Genomic DNA, 18,571 nt, shown 5'->3' with positions numbered 1-18,571 from the left:
CTCCGAGACAGTGCAGCACTGGAGTGAAGGTAAATATAGATCTGTTTAAACATAATGGCAAAAGCCCCTAGTGCACTTTTTTTTTTAAACTAACCTCATTGGTGACTTTAGCTCCAAACAGCCAACCTGCTCCTCGCGGACTGATTGCCCAAGTGTCTACATCTTCTGGATCAGACCACACCAAGTCACAGAAGGCTCCTTTGTGAGGGATTTCCTGGTTTCGCTCAATGGTCCGGATCTGATCCAGAGTCTTTATGTCTGGGGACAAGCCTCCATGAACACACAGAATTTGCTCATCTATCAACTGAAGACAAACAAGCCATATAGGATATAATTATATAAACTAAACTGCAGTGCAGATAATTAAATAATAACAAAGAGTCTAAGAACCTGCAAAATACTTACAGCTGCCACTGTCAGCATATCAAAAACTTTGGTACAATAACGCCATGCATTGGCATTTCCATATTTGGTTTGGCACTCATCTAGAAGAAAGGAAAATGTTACTTTGGAGCAAAAATTTTACATTAAAAAACAATCTTCAAACGAAAAAAAGAAAAAAAAAAGAAAAAAAAAAAAAGGAAAAAAAAGGGAGAGCGAAACCTGCGCTGCCAGATGAAACAAAACAAAACAAAACCCCCTTAGTGGCTGCAAACACCTAACTATAATCAAATAGTGAGACAAAAAAAAATGAATATGCTGTGGTGCTGCGCTACTTAAAGTGAATGATCAATGAACATAAAAAACAAATAATGTGCAAAGTGAACAACCCATACAGTCAATGCTAAACCAACGTGTGTGGAGGCAACAATAAGTGTACCAAATAACAAAGATGAAATGTAACCGAAAAAATTTAAATATAAATAATGAATGTGCTAAAATCATCAAGTGAAAAAGTGATCAGTAGATAAATACATGAAAAAATTGAATAGTGAAAAAAATGTCAAATGACAAAAATGTGACACAGAAAATGAGTACGTAAAAAAGAACAAATAGTCCCAAATGCGCAACAGACAGTGAATCTTCAGCACAAGCCGTGAAAGATCAGTGACCACAACAAATGGCCAATCCATCAGCTAGCGTGCGCGCTCACCTTCCAACTGCAACCCGCAAAGTGTCAAAAGGCATATACACAGACCGATGATCTCACACCAGATGAATCTCCGTATTGAAAAAAAAAACAAAAAAAAAACAAAACAAACACTCACTTTACACAATATATGTTTTTTATGTTGATCATTCACTTTTTGATTAAGTAGCGCAGCACCACTTCAAATTCATTTTTTTAATCTTCAAGTGAAAATTCCCATAACATACTCATTCAGATACACAGATACCCTGCAAATACTGGCTGAAAATATATTGCATATCTGGCAAAATACCTTTTACATCAGTACCTTTAAGCTGAACTCCAGGATTTCAGCCACTTTGTAAAGAGTGCTGTAATACTAGGGGCCCTGTTTAATGGGGTACAAGCCACCTTGTGGACTTATCTTTTTAATTGGCAACCATATGCCCATCATACTAACCATAGGTTTAAAGCTTCAGTGAGGAGTAAAATGTGTTGGGGCTTCTATGGCACCAGGTGAACTGTTTATACCTTACTTTCAATAAACCAGAAGTTGGCTATTATGGTGAGTGGCTCTAGTTTCCTTGTTTTGAAATGTTTAAAGGATAGGGGTATATTTTCTAAAACTGATGCATACAGAAACTGGTGCAGCTGTGCAAAGTTACCAATCAGGTTTTATCCCTGGTTCACACCAATGCGACTTGTCATGCGATTTAACCGTTAAAATCGCATGACAAATCATATCCAATGATCGGCAAAGGACCCGATCTACCTGGTGCGACTCCGACTTCGTCAGTCATACCGATTTGAAAAGTAGTTCCTGCACTACTTTTGCAGATTTCGGGTGCAACTTCATAGACATCAATGCATGAAGTCGCACAGATGTCTGCAAAGTCGCACCGATGTTTGAACTTGAAATCACAAAACTTCAAGTGAAGTCACACGATTGCTAATTCACAAGCAATGTGAACGGGGGCTAACTGTCAAAACTTTATTGAACAATATGAAGTTGAAAGCTGATTGATTGCTATACACATCTTCACCATATTCAGTGTGCATCAGTTTTAGTAAATCTTCCCATAGATGTTTTTACTGAGCGCTGGAGTACAGCTATTGCTATGCTGGAACTTCTGGCCACCATTTAGAACTCTCCGGGTGGTGAGGCAGCACTGAATCATCCTCAACTCCTGGGCTAAGCGCAGCTGAGCAGGTGTGATGTGTGTGTTGCTGAGTGGCCATCCATCCTATCCAGGCGTGTTGCCATACCGGGCTGTCCACTGCAACTGCCAGCACCGCACCCACACCATCTTCCCTGTGACCGCTCCTACTTGGCAGATCTCATGACATCGCTGGACACTGGTGCAGGGCATCCAACCTGCTACATGCAATTGCCGGCACCCGCAGTATCTCACAAACGGGGCTGCGGCTATCCATAGTGTCCCCTCAAAAATGCAGCGTCAGCAGGATTAGCCCCAGCACCTTCCAGCACCTGTGTTTAGCCCATATGCTTCCCCCCCACCAGTGCAGTGTCCGTAGGTCACTGTCATCTGATACATTGCACACAAAAACCCCCAGTGTTAGCTGATTCAGGACTGATCTCTGCTAGCACTTGCAGGTACATTTGTTTGTAGTGGTTCAAGCAGTCCCTGACAGCCAGGTGCTCTTTTTGAGTTGCACTAGGTTCTTATAAATTTAGTGCCCAAAACGTCCAGCGAAAGGTACTCTAGTGAAGAGGCATACAGGATTCTAACCAGGTCAGATGAGAGTGAATGGGAAGCCTCACTGAAAGAATCAGGCTCAGAATACAAACCTGTAGACAGCAGAGGCACCCTGACAGATAGCTCAGACGATGGAGTAGAGGCCCCTGCTAATGTTAGCTGTACCCGACACCTTTCCTAGGTTGCTGAAGTGGTATAATTGCATGATGATTCACATATTCAGCAGAGTGCCAGTACTAGTGCCGCTCTACATTTTGGTGAACTAGGGAGCACCAGCGGCCTAGTACATCCTGGTCTTATACATACCAGCACTGCAGTATCACTTGGTGATGTGGTGAGTCCCATAAGTGCAGTACAAGCTGGTGCGGTGGCTAGCACAAGTAGTGTCCCATAGCCACCAGAATACAAACACAGGCCTGTAGAGCCCATAGTGTCCTTCCGGATGTGCTTACAAATCCTGATTGGCAGCCCACAAATTCTGAAGCACCCGTACTTCTCCCATTCACTACCCAACCCGGAATTCAGGTGGAAACAGCAAATATAACTACTCCTCTCGATTTTTTGGAGCGGTTTTTCACGGAAAATCTGTATGCATTGATTATGGATCAAAGCAATTTATATTCACAACAATTTATCGCCGACAACCCAAATTCAAACCTTGCCAGACCACTGACATGGAAACCTATTACGGTTTCCGAATAAAGTTTTTTTGGGCCTAACCCTCAACAAGGGCATTACTAAAAAAAATTAATTGCAGTTATATTGGTCCACAGAACCGATTCATCATATGCCCGTGTTCTCTGCTGACATGGCCAGGCACAGATATGAGAACATTTAATGCAATTTATGTATTTCAACGACAATACACTCGAGGTGACCCTGAATTTGACTGGCTCCACAAAATTCTGCCCCTCATAAATCACCTTAACTAAAAATTTGCATATCTTTATACTCCCCAGCAAAACATCTGTGTTGATGAGTCCCTCATTAAGTTTTCTGACCACCTTGCATTCAAACAATTTATACCCAGCAAGCATGCCATCCCATATGTATAAGACAAGAGGGCAACAGGCTTTACATGTAAGTTTCAGAATTACGAGGGAAAAAGATGGTCACGTGGAGTCTGGGGGGACTACATTGGGAGCAGTGGCAAGAAGGTTTTGGACTTGGTGTTATCCTTTTTCTATATGGGGTACCACTTATACGTGGACAATTTTTATTCAAGTGTGCCACTATTTAGACCAGGGGTACTGAATTAAAACTCATGGAGGTCCGACCAGTAAAATTTTCTTCCAACAGAGGTCCAAACTGCATTTTATTCCAGCCCTCTCCTACTGTATATCACAAAGCGACGACCCCCCCCCACGTCACAGTCCCCCACTTAGCATCAGTTTTACCTTTACAGTAGTGTTCTCAGGCCTCCTGCATATCAACCCCCCCCCCCACAGTAGTGTTCTCTGCCCTCCTCACATCAACCCCCCCCCCACCACCACATGCACACAGCACTGCCCCTTTTCACATTTTGCCCCCCCCCTCTATGTCACACACACAGCTAGAGTTGTGTCCGCGGATCCCCTTCACTCTCCTACCTTAGAGAGAAGAGCAGGAGGCAGAGCATTTCTGGATCGGGTGTGGGAAGCACAGCATATCATTGAACAGAGCCGCTTCTTGCCCCCCATCCTCTGCCACTGTTATAACAGCAGAGCAGACAATTTGAGACAGAACATTTCTGGAGCGAGTGTTGAATAGAGCATGGGAGCTATCGGGGTTAATTTTCTGTATTAACCAGCAGGTGATTGGCTGCTAGGACTGCTCTGCTTCCAATCAGCTGCTGGTTAACTTAAACAGTTATAACCGTGGCAGCTCCTGCACTTTATTCAATGCTCTGCTTCCCACATCCAATCCAGAAATGCTATGACAGCTCGTGTTCCCGAGACCTGTTAAACACGGTGCCGTTATTCCACACTCACTGCAGAAATGTTCTCTCTGCTGTTATAACAGTGGTGGAGGATGGGGGAAAAGAAGCGGCTCCTAAATGGTGTGACTGGGTCCGGATGAAAGAGTGGCTAGGTCCGCATCTGGACTGCGGTCCGCCATTTAGTGATGCCTGATTTAGACATTTGTACAATCTTGGAATTGGCTCATGTGGCACCATGCGACCTAAGCACTGGGGCTTCCCCCAACGGCTTGTAAAGGCCAGTCTTGGAAAGGGGGAAATACCTGCTTGAGAGATGATGAATTGCTCCCAATGAAGTGGAAGGACAGTATGTGGATCCAGCACAGGTTTCAATCGTCTAGTTGCCAACATCCCAAAGGTTAAGTAATCAGAAATATGTTCCCCGACAATTTGTACTGGGACTTTTAAGGCAACTCAAAAAAAAATATTATAAACGTGAATAATTTTGTTACAAATTTGTTATGAAACATGATAATTTGACACATTGCACAAATGTTAAAATCATACATAGAAAGAAATGGCGAGAATGCCTGTAAACTTGCTGTAGGCTGAGAATTGGTGTTCACCCTCTCCTGTAAACCAGAAGAAAGCATAGGGCGAGTAAGCTTCAGCTGAAAAGACCCGACATGTTTCAGAACAAAGTCTTTCTTCAGGGGTGAGCTGAAGAGGAAGGATGGCCAAGAAACATTCTATAGAATATAGTTGACAGGAGTAAGGATTAGCAATAGCATGACTAAAAATTATACAGTCAGAAAATATATGTCCTACATACCATCCAATTTTCTTTTGTAATTTAACTCACCATAATTGTAGAGAAAAGACAGAGAATATTCTTCTATTGATGTGCTCACCTTTGACACCTCGATGCACCAAGGCTAGATGGAAATTGGCTGAGGAAAAATATAGAAGGATCAACCCTTCTTCCTTATCTGGGAGGGACTCCCAAATCTACTTCTACGCTGTGTCAAAGCCATGAACAATAATACTTTCAATCTCAAATTCACAATGATTTATGATCTCGCTATGATTACTTTTCTAGACATCACTATCAATAAAGACCCAAATGGAAATCTGCATTTGCAATCCCACATGAAATCCCTGCACTCCTACATTAAATCCCTTCCTACAAAGGCAGATTTTGAGCAGTGTGTAAAACGTATTGAAAGCACACACCAGCAGGAAATTTCTGATCTTAAAACAAGATATTTGTGTGCGCATGGAAGAGATTGAAAATAACACTGATGGCCTGTGTAACGCTTTACAAACCCACGAAGAGACCCTTAACTCCCATACGGTTCTAATACAACAGCTCATGTACCAGCAGGATGATATTGCAAATAGGAACCACCGTAACAATATCCGTATCAGGGGTATACCTGAATCCGTTGAACCTAAAGATTTGGCCGCGGCAGCTACCACCATCTTCAATCAACTACTCCAGCAACCTAAAGACACCTACATTGAGTTGGACTGCATACATCGCACAACGGGTCCAAGACATCCTGATCCGTCTTTTGTCCGTGACACTCTATGCAGGGTCCATTACTTTAAGGTCAAAGACTCCATTATGCGTGCAGCCAGCACGCAGGACACCATCCTATTTACTGAAATACCGGTGATGCTCCTCCCTGATCTTTCTCGCCAGAACCTAGCTATGCGCAGGGCGCTGCGCCCTCTCACTCAGATGCTGCAAGAGAGGCATATCCGCTACCAATTGCGGTTCCCGTTCCAGCTTCACACCTCGCAGAACGGTAAATCTGCCCGATTCCACACCCTTGGAGACCTGCCTACATTTCTTGGTGTGTTCGAGCTGCCCCAGGTGTCCCTTCCGGACTGGACCCTTCAACTTTCGACCCCAGGCTTTCCTCTCCACTCTTCCTGGCAGCGGACCGATTGCAAGAAGAAGCATTCCACATCCTCCTCTAAACAGATCCCGGAGGGATGACCCCTTATCTACATGAAGTGGGAGGCCTCTTCCTTTACTTCTATTTCCACAGTTCCTGCACAATCTGATGGTTACCTCTGATGGTTCAGTGCCTTGTATTTGTGTTTATTTGTGCCTGTTGGTTTTCTGTTTTTTTTTTTTTTTTAGGTTCTGAGGCTGTGACCTGTGGCTAATCCCCAGGTATCGCCGCCGCAGTTTTGCCGTGACCGGCGGGGATGCCTTTGGCCCTAGCCTTAGGGGCTTCGGGCCCTTCCTTGTTTGTTTTATCCACACCCCGTCTTTGCCATACTTTGTTCATTTTTATTTGTTGGGGACGGGGGCTTATTTTCTCATGCCCGTTTGAGGGATTATTGCATACATTTTGTAGAGGTGGTCGCTCCTATTAATGACCTTCCTTAGTTACCTTTTGCCTGTGGGAGGCCTGGGTCAGGATCAGATACATGCGCCTTTGACGTTCCCCACCAAGGCAGTACCTACACAGTATTACACTATGTAATTTTGACAGCTCGCCTGTCTGGTAGTTTTTCCTTCTCCTTTTGTCTCTTTTTATCTGTTCTTTTCTCGACTTCTTCCACCCTTTTTTTTCTCTTCTTTCTGGGGTTGGGGGCTATTCGGCAGAGCTTTATTGGCGTCACACTTTTTACCAATTTGTTCCCCCACAACTAAATATGACTCCGATAAAATTTTCTTCTATTAATTGTAGCGGCTGTAACACTCTGGAGAAGTGGAGCCAGATGCTCTGCCATTTCCATAAATATGGCTCACAGATCTTACTACTTCAGGAGACTCATTTTCGCTCCGATGGTATCCCAGTCCTCCGCAATCGTTACTATAATCAGTGGTATCATAGTACTAATCTGCAGACTAGGTCTAGAGGGGTGTTGGTAGCCTTTCATTATACCTTCGGCCGAGAGGTCTTGGACTCCTTAATTGACCCAACTGGTCGTTACCTTTTCCTTAAATTGAAATACCAAGATTTTGTTTTTACAGTTGCAAACATCTATGCTCCCAACCTTGAACAGGCTCCGTTTCTTACAGAGGTAGTTTCCCAGCTGTCCGCTTTTGGGGTTCCTGTCTCATTGTCTGAGGGGACTTCAATGTCGCTCTCTCTCCAGATTTGAACACTTCAGCAGGTAAATCTTCTCTCTCCTTCTCGACCTTATCTCAACTTAAGTCGTCCTTGCATAACTTACACCTAGTGGATGTTTGGAGTATTCAACATCCTTCGGAGCGAGACTATAGCTATTACTCTGCAGCTCATGCAACCGTTGTATAGACTATTTCTGTGTCTCTCAGTCCTTGCTAGATTGCCCGACTTCATCCTCTCGGTCACTTCTTGTGGTTGGACCACGCTCCAATCCATCTTACGATTCAAGACAGGCCATCGTCTGTACGTCGTTTTTCGTAGCGCCTAAATGACACCCTACTCAAAGATTCTCTCTGTATCGCGGAGATAGAGAAGACTATCCAGGAATTTATTTTGGATCACACAATGGACACTACCGGCCCTCTTACTCAATGGGAGACCCTCAAATGTGTTCTTAAGAGGGATTCTCATTAAACATGGCTCTTGCCTAAAAAAGGCTCATATGACAGAGATGCGGCGATTATTTTCACTTCTTGCATGTTTGGAACAGTCTCCAAAATGTACGTTAGACCCAATGCTTGTGGTGGAACTAACACTCGCAGAGATTTACTCCAACTTTTAGATTCCTCCTCCCTTATTACACAAGACAAAGCACGCAACACCCATTACTCTTTAGCTAACAAATGTAGCCAACGCGCGTGAACTTCATCCCTGTCCATCCCGTCGTCCGATTCAATACATCCAGGCGCCTGATAATTCTAAACTCTACCACAACAAGGACATCTGTTCTGCGTTTGAGCGCTATTATTCTCAACTGTATAATCTCTCCTTGGCAAATCCTGATATCCCCCTATTTCCTCCATGCCGGCTATGTCCCAATACAGTCATGGCCGAAATTGTTGGCACCCTTGATATTTTTCCTGAAAATCAAGTATTTCACACAAAAAAGGTATTGCATTAACACATGTTTTGCTATACACATGTTTATTCCCTTTGTATGTATTGGAACAAATATAAAACAGAGGCAGAAAAGCAAATATGACATAATGTCACACAAAACCCCAAAAATGGGCTGGACAAAAGTATTGGCACCCTTAACTTAATATTTGGTTGCACACCCTTTGGAAAACATAACTGAAATCAGTCGCTTCCTATAACCATCAATAAGCTTCTGACACCTCTCACCCGGAATTTTGGACCACTCTTCCTTTGCAAACAGCTCCAGGTCTCTCTTATTGGAAGGACACCTTTTCCCAACAGCAATTTTAAGATCTCTCCACAGGTGTTCAATGGGGTTTAGATCTGGGCTCATTGCTGGCCACTTCAGAACTCTCCAGCGCTTCTTTGCCATCCATTTCTGAGTGCTTTTTGACGTATGTTTGGGGTCATTGTCCTGCTGGAAGACCCAGGATCTTGGACGCAAACCCAGCTTTCTGACACTGGGCCCTACAGTGCGACCCAAAATCCTTTGGTAATCCTCAGATTTCATGATGCCTTGCACACAGTCAAGGCACCCAGTGCCAGAGGCAGCAAAACAACCCCAAAACATCATTGAACCTCCACCATATTTTACCGTAGGTACTGTGTTTTGTTCTTTGTAGGCCTCATTCCGTTTTCGGTAAACAGTAGAATGATGTGCTTTACCGAAAAGCTCTATCTTGGTCTCATCTGTCCACAAGACGTTTTCCCAGAAGGCTTTTGGCTTACTCAAGTACATTTTGGCAAACTGTAGTCTTGCTTTTTTATGTCTCTGTGTCAGCAGTGGGGTCCTCCTGGGTCTCCTGCCATAGCGTTTCATTTCATTTAAATGTCGACGGATAGTTCGCGCTGACACTGATGCTCCCTGAGCCTGCAGGACAGCTTGAATGTCTTTGGAACATGTTTGGGGCTGCTTATCCACCATCCGGACTATTCTGCGTTGCAATCTTTCATCAATTTTCCTCATCCGTCCACGACCAGGGAGATTAGCTACAGTGCCATGGGTTGCAAACTTCTTGATAATGTTGCGCACTGTGGACAAAGGCAAATCTAGTTCTCTGGAGATGGACTTGTAACCTTGAGATTGTTGATATTTTGCCACAATTTTGGTTCTCAGGTCCTCAGACAGTTCTCGTCTCCTCTTTCTGTTGTCCATGCTTAGTGTGGCACAGACAGACACACAATGCAAAGGTTAAGTGAACGTCTCTCCTTTTTATCTGCTTTCAGGTGTGATTTCTATATTGCCCACACCTGTTACTTGCCCCAGGTGAGTTTACAGGAGCATCACATGCTTGTAACATTCTTATTTATCCGCAGTTGTGAAAGGGTGCCAATACTTTTGTCCAGCCCATTTTTGGAGGTTTGTGTGACATTATGTCGAATTTGCTTTCTTTCCTCCCTTTTTTTGTTTTGTCCCAATACACACAAAGGGAATAAACATGTGTATAGCAAAACATGTGTTAATGCAATACGTTTCGTGAGAAATACATGATTTCCTGGAGAAATATCAAGGGTGCCAACAATTTCGGCCATGACTGTATATTGCGGAGACGGCATTACCTTGCCCTTGATGTCAAAGATGCTTTGGATCTAGAGGAGCCCTTCTCGGTTATAGAAGTTCTTGGGGCAATTAGGGCCCTGATAAATGGTAAGTGCCCGGATCCAGACGGATTCACCCCTCGCTTTTACAAAACATTTGCCTCCCAATTGGCTCCACTTCTGGCCCGAGTGTTTAATATGGACGATTCGAATATGCCTTCATCAGCCTGTCTGCTACCATTTCGGTTATACACAAGACGGGTAAAGACCCCTCTCATTGCAGTAGCCATCGCCTGATTTCTCTACTTAACCTGGACGTTAAGCTATTTTCTAATTTTAGCGAACTGTCTCTCCTCCTTTTCTACCAACCTTGATCCATCACAACCAGGTCGGCTTTGTTCAGGGTCGAGAAGCATGGGATAATACTTCCAAAATGATCCATCTGATCTCTTACATCAAACAACAAGGTTTAAAGGCTTGCCTACTCTCATTTGACACTAAGGCATTCGATCGCGTCGATTGGCGCTTTCTCTGTCGTACCTTGGCACAGATTGGTTTAGGCTCGCGGACTCTCGCTCGGATTATGTCCCCTCTATTCTCACCCCTCAGCATCTGTCCTGGTTAAAAGGTACGATGTCATTGTCCTTTCCCATATCGAATGGGACCAGACAACGATGTCCCCTCTCGCCCTCTTTGTTTTAGTAATGGAACATCTTGCGCGATCCATACGAGCTAACGACTCTATCCTGGGCATAGACACTCCTTTCCGTGCACCACAAATTATCCCTATACGCCGACGACTTACGAGTTTATGTCTAACAACCACTTGTTTCCCTCCTCAGTCTTTTCCATGAATTCCGTAGATTTGGTTCCTTCAGTAACGTTAAACTTAATATCTCTAAAACGGAGGCACTCAATGTTTCTGTACCTGCCCATGTAATGGTGAACCTTCGGCCAAATTTTTCCTTTCAATGGTGACCTAAGACCATCACATACCTGGGGGTCCTGATTTCGGCTGATCTTAATGCTTTATATTCTCTTATTTACCCTTACTTTCACGTATTCAAAAAGATTTGGCTGCATGGGGCACTTCAGCCCTCCCCTGGTTCGGCCGCATCAACACCCTCAAGATGGATACCTTACCTAAGCTATTATACGTTTTTCAGACGGTACCAATCTCTGCCCCTAAGAGTTTTTTCCTCTTTACGCTCCCTTTCAATTCAATTTATTTGGTACCGTGGATTCTCTAGGTTAAAGTACAGGTTACTTACCTACCTGAAAATTGAGGGTGAAGTGGGTTTACCGGATTTGAGCTTTATTACAGAGCTACGTTGCAGGCCCGAATGCTTGATTGGTTTCCTAGACCTTTTCATAAAGCATCTTGCATGATTGAACAAGATCTTTCTCAGGTGGATCTTTGAGCATTACCATGGGGTTACGATTGGGACTATCAGCGTTTTTTTGCACTGTCTCCCTTGACCTTAGCTGTGCTACGGCTGTGGTATCCCTCTCCTTTGTCATCCCTGTTTGATAATCCCACTCTTTCCCAAGGGCTGGGCTCCTCTATTATTGGACCCTTTACTCGCGCCTCCTCGCCCGTAGCTCGGGACTTTATTTGCTCCCAGTCGGGTCTTCTGCTCCTTCAAGATGGGTCTAGAGATTGGTTGACCACTCTACACCTATCCTCATTTTGCAAGCACTTACATTCCTTCCTCCAACATTCACCGTCCACTTTCTAAGATTGAACGGCTGTGCTCCCTCCCTGAACCTTGCCTCTCTCTACAAAGTGCTCCATAATGTTCTTTACTTTGAACTCCCTTCCTACATTAAGGCTTGGGCTCGGGACCAAGGTAGAGAGGTGTCGGAGAAGGAGTGCTCCACGTTGTTTCACTTCATAAATCGTCTTTCTTGCTACTCACAAGAAAATAATTTTAAGCTTCTTTCCCAATGGTACAGGGATCCCCTCTCCCTACACAAAATTTTTCCTTCTACACCTGATCTTTGTTGGCACTGTGATAGAGCTGTTGGTACACAACTCCACCTTTGGTGGGATTGTGATTGAATACAACCCTTTTGGCGGCAGGTCTTTGCTGTATATAACGAGATCTACGGGGAGTCCTTGGCCCCATTCAGCGGAAATTGCTCTTCTTTCTATATTACCGGGCTCACGGGCATCACAGAAGAAATGTCTGTTGCGTTTCTTCCTGTCTGCAGCCCGCCAATACCTCTATTTTGGAAATTGGCAGCCCCCCACCCCCTCTTCCGATGTGGGTCTCCGTGCTTAAGGATACCATGTGTATGGAGGAAATGCTGGCGTTTACTAATGATATCTATGATAAACATAAGCTGTCGTGGTCGGTCTGGCTTCATTTCTCTCCTCTAGGACTCCCCATGATATGTGTGCCCCTGCTACGCTCTAGTGGAGCTGTGCCTTGTTCCCCCAACTCTATCTCATTTTGGCTTTTCCGCCGTTTGGACCCTGTGGCGCATGCCGTGCTATGCAGGTCAGGGTTGCTTCCATGTGACACGCGTGGGCAGCTATTTCGTTGCTACTTACTCCCTGCTCCTCATCCCCACCTTTTTTCTCCAATACCCTTTACACTGGCCCCTTCTTTTCTTTTTAGTTCTGTTTCCCCCCCTTTTTTTTCTCTTTCTCCTCAATTACAATTCATCATCTTGGTTGTGCAGAGTTCTTTCATATTGGTCCATACACTGTGCCAGGGGATACCCCCCTGGCAATCTATTATGTTTTACCTCCGTAATATCAGTTATTGAGCCTTTCCTCCCACTTTTATATTGCAATATCTTTATTTATCCACATGGATCATAACCACCTCTCTGATGTTTTTCTTTTGTTTCTGTATTTGTACTTGTTTTTTTATTTCCTATGCTCTGCTTGTTAAATTTATATAAAATAATAAAGACAAATTTGCCTTTAAAAAAAGACCCCTGAAAAAATTTGGGCACATTTAGATGCGGGGGCTGCCCTTATTGTCAATATATGAATACTGACAGCAATACCATTCTACCAAATGGGGAAAGATATAGGCCACGACACTTTGCTAATTGTAAGACTGCAGGAGTAGCCTATCTTAAGCTGTGACTGTGGGGGTTTCTACATTGGAAAAACAAATCTTGAATTCTGGAAAAGAGCATATCGCCATATTTCCAGTATGAAATCAGTAAATTCTGATCTGCCTCTGGGTTGCCACATTAGAGAGATTCATGGTGGCAAGTTTCCCAAAATTATCTTTACCATCCTTGACAAGAATCCACTACAGTGGTAGAGGGGGAGATTGGAACAAACTTCTACTTCAAAATGAGACCAGGTGGATTGTGTCGCTTAATACCACCACCCCTCGGAGGCTGAATGACACACATTTCTACACACTAGTTTCTAGCTCTTCTTCAATGGTTTTGTTTCGTGTAGGTGGGAAAGATAAAACTGAGGCATATGTTCATCTTTGTACATTTATGGGGTTTCCCTTCCCTCTATAATCCCTATATATTTTGGCCTAGAATTATAAACTATACACCATATCATCTTCCAGATTTGAGACATTGGGTTTCATGCTTGCCAGACTGTGTATTACACCGTTCCAAATTATTATGCAAATTATATTTTTCTCATTTACCTAAATAATTGATGTAAATAACAGTCAGCATAATTCTCATGTTATCAACTATTAAGAGTACAATTCAAATTTTATTGAACAAACCTCCTAATAACAGTATTTTTTTTAAATCTAAAAATCTTACAATGCACTGTTCCAAATTATTATGCACAGTAAGTTTCAAAACACTTTATAGGTTGTAAAGAACTGAAAATTGTCATTTGTTGTGCTTGCAGCATATTTACTGAAATCAAAAGCTATTTCAATCAAACTTTTAACAACATTTTAACCTTTTTAAACATTTTAACAGGTCACGTTACATATTAACATAGGACCCCTTAATTGATAGCAGCTTCACTAGTCTTGCATCCATTGAACTTGTGAGTTTTTGGACAGTTTCTGCTTGAATTTGTTTGCAATATGCCAGAATAGCCTCCCAGAGCTGCTGTTTGGATGTAAACTGCCTCCCACCCTCATAGATCTTTTGCTTGAGGATGCTCCAAAGGATCTCAATAGGATTGAGGTCAGGGGAAGATGGAGGCCACACCATGACTTTCTCTACTTTTATCCCCACAGAAACTATTGATGCATAGGTATTCTTTGCAGCATGAGATGGTGCATTGTCATGCATGAAAATGATTTTATTACGGAAAGCATAGTTTTTCCTTCTGTACCAGGGAAGAAAGTGGTCAGTCAAACTCCACATACTTTGCAGAGGTCATCTTTACACCTTCAGGGACCCTAAAGGGGCCGACCAGCTCTGTTCCCATGATTCCAGCCCAAAACATGACTCCACCACTGCCTTGCTGACGTCGCAGCCTTGTTGGAACAGGGTGGCCGTCCACCAACCATCCACTACTCTATCCATCTGGACCATCCAGGATTGCACGGCACTCATCAGTGAACAGGACTGTTTGAAAATGAGTCTTCATGTATTTTTCTGCCCAATGCAGCAGTTTCTGCTTGTAAGCATTGGTTAGTGGTGGCCGAATTGAAGGTTTATGCACAGTTGCAAGACTCTGGAGGACTCTACACCTTGATGTCCGTGGGACTCCAGAGGCACCAGCAGCTTCAAATATCTGTTTGCTGCTATGTAATGGTATTTTAGCAGCTGCTCTCTTGATCTGATGCATGGATCTGGCAGAAATCTTCCTCAATGTGCCTTTATCTGCACGAACCCGTCTGTGCTCTGAATCAGCCACAAATCTCTTAATAGTGCGATGATCACGCTTACGCTTTCGTTAAATAACTAATGTTTTCATACTTCGTCCAAGGCATTGAACTATTTCACTCTTTTCAGCAGCAGAGAGATCATTTTTCTTCTCCATATTGCTTGAAAATGGTGCTCTGCTTAATAATGTGGAACACCCTCCTTTAGTAGTTTTTCCTTAAATTGGGCTCACCTGCCAATCTAATTATCACAGGTGTCCGAGATTGTTTTCAGTGATCAAAAGAGCCCTGAGACACAATGCCATCCATGAGTTAAACTGAAAAACAAAATATTTAATCTTTGTGACACAAATAGAATTTACATAATAATTTGGAAAATATATACCAAACACGACATGCTTTAACACTGCGAATGCCCAGTGCAATGGCGACAAATTGAGATTTATAGAGGAGGTCTAGTGCTAGAATTACTGCCCTTGATCAGACGTTTGCAGCGATACCTCACATGCATGGCGCAACCGCTGTTTACATATCAACACAGGGTCAACGCAGGTGCACGGGGGGGAGAGGGTGCTTTTTTTAACGTTTTATTATTTTAAATTATTTTTACACTGTCCCTTTCATTTTTTTTAAATCACTTTTAATGCTATCACAGGGAATGCAAATATCCCCTAAAACTTCAATGGGCATTGTCATATTCTTTGTGAGAAATCTGGGGTCTATCAGACTCTAGATATCTCCTCTGCCCTTACATTATCTAATATCACGAAGATCAGTGTGATCAGATGCTTTCCCAATTTACAAATGGACCTGTTTATATCCTGCGAAACTGAAGTGATGAAATGCTCGTAGCTTCTGATTTCTTAGACTATAGAGATGATTGCTGCATTCTGAGGTTCCCCCGATGGCACGGGACTACCCGAGAAGGCTGTGGAAGGGGGTGGGGGGCATAGTCTCCCGCTGCTTGTAAAAAGCAATCCTGCAGCTGCAGTGATGTACCAGTATGTCGCTGGTCCTTGTTGGGTATACAGTGAAGGAAATAAGTATTTGATCCCCTGCTGATTTTGAATGTTTGCCCACTCACAAAGAAATGATCAGTCTAAAAATCGAATGGTAGGTGTATTCCAACACAGAGAGACAGAATAGCAACAAAAAATTCAAAAGAAATGCATGTCTAACAAATTATGCACTTATTTGCATGTTCATGAGGGAAATAAGTATTTGATCCCCCTCACAAAACATGACTTAGTACTTGGTGTCAAATCCCTTGTTGGCAATCACAAAGGTCAGACCTTTCCTGCAGTTGGCCACCTGGTTTGCATCTCAGGAGGGATTTTGGCCCACTCCTCTCGGCAGATCCTCTCAAAGTCATTAAGCTATGGTGGCTGACGTTTGGCAACCCGAACTTTCAGCTCCCTCTGCAGATTTTCTATTGGATAAAGGTCTGGAGACTGGCTAGGCCACTGCAGGACCTAAATGTGCTTCTTCTTGAGCCACTCCTTTGTTGCCTTGCCGTGTGTTTTGGGTCATTGTCATGCTGGAACACCCATCCACGACCCATTTTCAATGCCCTGGCTGAAGGAAGGTGGTTCTCACCCAAGATTTGACGGTACATTGCTCCATCCGTCGACCCTTTGATGCGGTGCAGTTGTCCAGTCCCCTTAGCAGAAAAACACCCCCAAAGCAGAATGTTTCCACCACCATGTTTGACAGTTGGGATGGTGTTCTTGGGGTCATAGGCAGCATTCCTCCTCCTCCAAACACGGCGAGTTGAGGCCAAAGAGCTGGATTTTGGTCTCATCTGACCACAACACTTTCAACCAGTTCTCCTCTGCATTATTTAGATGTTCAGTGGAAAACTTCAGAAGGGCCTGGACATGTGCTTTTTTGAGCAGAGGGATCTTGCGGGCACTGCAGGATTTCAATCCTTGTCGGCGTAGTGTGTTACCAATTGTTTTCTTGGTGATTGTGGTCCCAGCTGCCTGGAGATCATTAACAAGTTCCCCACGTGTAGTTCTGGGATGATTCCTCACTGTTTTCATGATCATTGACACTCCACCTGGTGAGATCTTGTATGGGGCACCAGACCTAGGGAGAATGACAGTTTTGTGTTTCTTCCATTTGCGAATGATTGCACCAACTGTTACCTTCTCACCAAGCTGCTTGGCGATAGTTTGGTAGCCCAGTCCAGCCTTGTGTAGGTCTACAATCTTGTCCCTGACATCCTTGGACAGCTCTTTGGTCTTTGCCATGGTAGAGAGTTTGGAATCTGATTGATTGCTCCTGGGGTCCGTTTAAGAGACTGCTTCTAATCTCAGCTTGTTACCTGTATGAAAGACACCTGGTAGCCAGAAATCCTGTTGAATGATAGGGGATCAAATACTTATATCCCTCATGAACATGTAAATCAGTGCATAATTTGTTAGACATGCATTTCTTTTGAATTTGTTGTTGCTAATCTCAGTGTTACAATACACCTACCATTTGATGTTTAGACTGATCACTTCTTTGTGAGTGGGCAAACATTCAAAATCAGCAGGGGATCAAATACGGGTTCTGCAGAATTTGTGGGCTGCCAATTGGGATTTGCAAGCACATCCGGAAGGATACTAGGGGCTCTACGGGCCTGTGTGTGAATTCTTGGTGGTTGTGGGACACTACTTGTGCTTGCCACTGCATTACCTTGTACTGCACTTATGGGACTCGCCACGTCACCACGTGATACTGCAATGTACAAAAAAAAAAAAAAAAAGGTAAAGCGGCACTAGTACTGGCACTCTGCTGCATATGAGAGTCATCAAAATTTACTGGCAAGTGCTAGCAGAGATCAGGCCTGATTCTGCGAACATTGTGGTTCTGTGTGCAATGTATCAAGTGACTGTGACCTATTGACACTGCACTTGTTGGGGTAGAAGGGGGAGGGGCTAAATGCAGGTGCTGGCAGGTTGGGGGGCTGATCCCGCAAACACTGCATTTTTGGGGACACTATACTAATGTGGACGCTGGTATAGTACTGATCTGATCAAAGATATTGCTCCATTCAGACACTATACTAATAATGGAGATTTACGGTGTATGAGCGTGGTCCTGGCAATCAAGGGGTTAAATGTGATTACTGGTGTACTGATGGGCAATCGGATGCTATCTGGGAGGGGCGTGAAAACCACGGGAGCAGGAATCGCGTATATAGACGTGATTTTGCGCACCCGTGCTGCCCGGTAGCAGTATTTCTGCAATAGGGCAGTCAGGAAGCAGTTTGCGTTACGGCGCTGTATTACCGTACTTTAACTGACAATTGCGCGTTAACACTGGGGGGGGGGGGGATCTAACTGTGTCACTGAGATCCCCAGTGACACCAATACAGTGATCGGTGCTAAAAAATAAAAAAAAAATAAAAAAATGAAAGCACTAATGGCACTGTGGAGGAAGGGGTTAACATTTGGGCCGATCAAAGGGTTAACTGTGTGATGGGAGTGTTTTACGGGGTGGTGTGT

At 43.8% G+C, this 18,571-nt stretch overlaps 1 protein-coding gene across 1 annotated transcript in view; it reads right to left on the bottom strand.

Annotated features, from left to right (window-relative positions):
• Positions 1–18,571, bottom strand: part of PPP6C (protein phosphatase 6 catalytic subunit) — a 119,433-nt gene that overhangs the window by 25,894 nt on the left and 74,968 nt on the right. Inside the window, exons 2-3 of the mRNA XM_089664035.1 lie at positions 406–485; positions 95–304 (exon numbers count right to left, since the gene is read on the bottom strand). Coding sequence (XP_089520161.1) covers positions 95–304; positions 406–485 — 290 coding nt within the window. The remainder of the gene's footprint in view (positions 1–94; positions 305–405; positions 486–18,571) is intronic.

This window comes from Staurois parvus, unplaced genomic scaffold (assembly GCF_062004578.1).
Source record: "Staurois parvus isolate SC_StPar_1 unplaced genomic scaffold, SC_StPar_1.0 ptg001818l, whole genome shotgun sequence".
NCBI lineage: Eukaryota > Metazoa > Chordata > Amphibia > Anura > Ranidae > Staurois > Staurois parvus.
Note: the sequence above shows the minus strand (reverse complement) of the source record. Positions and strands in the feature narration are given on the sequence as shown.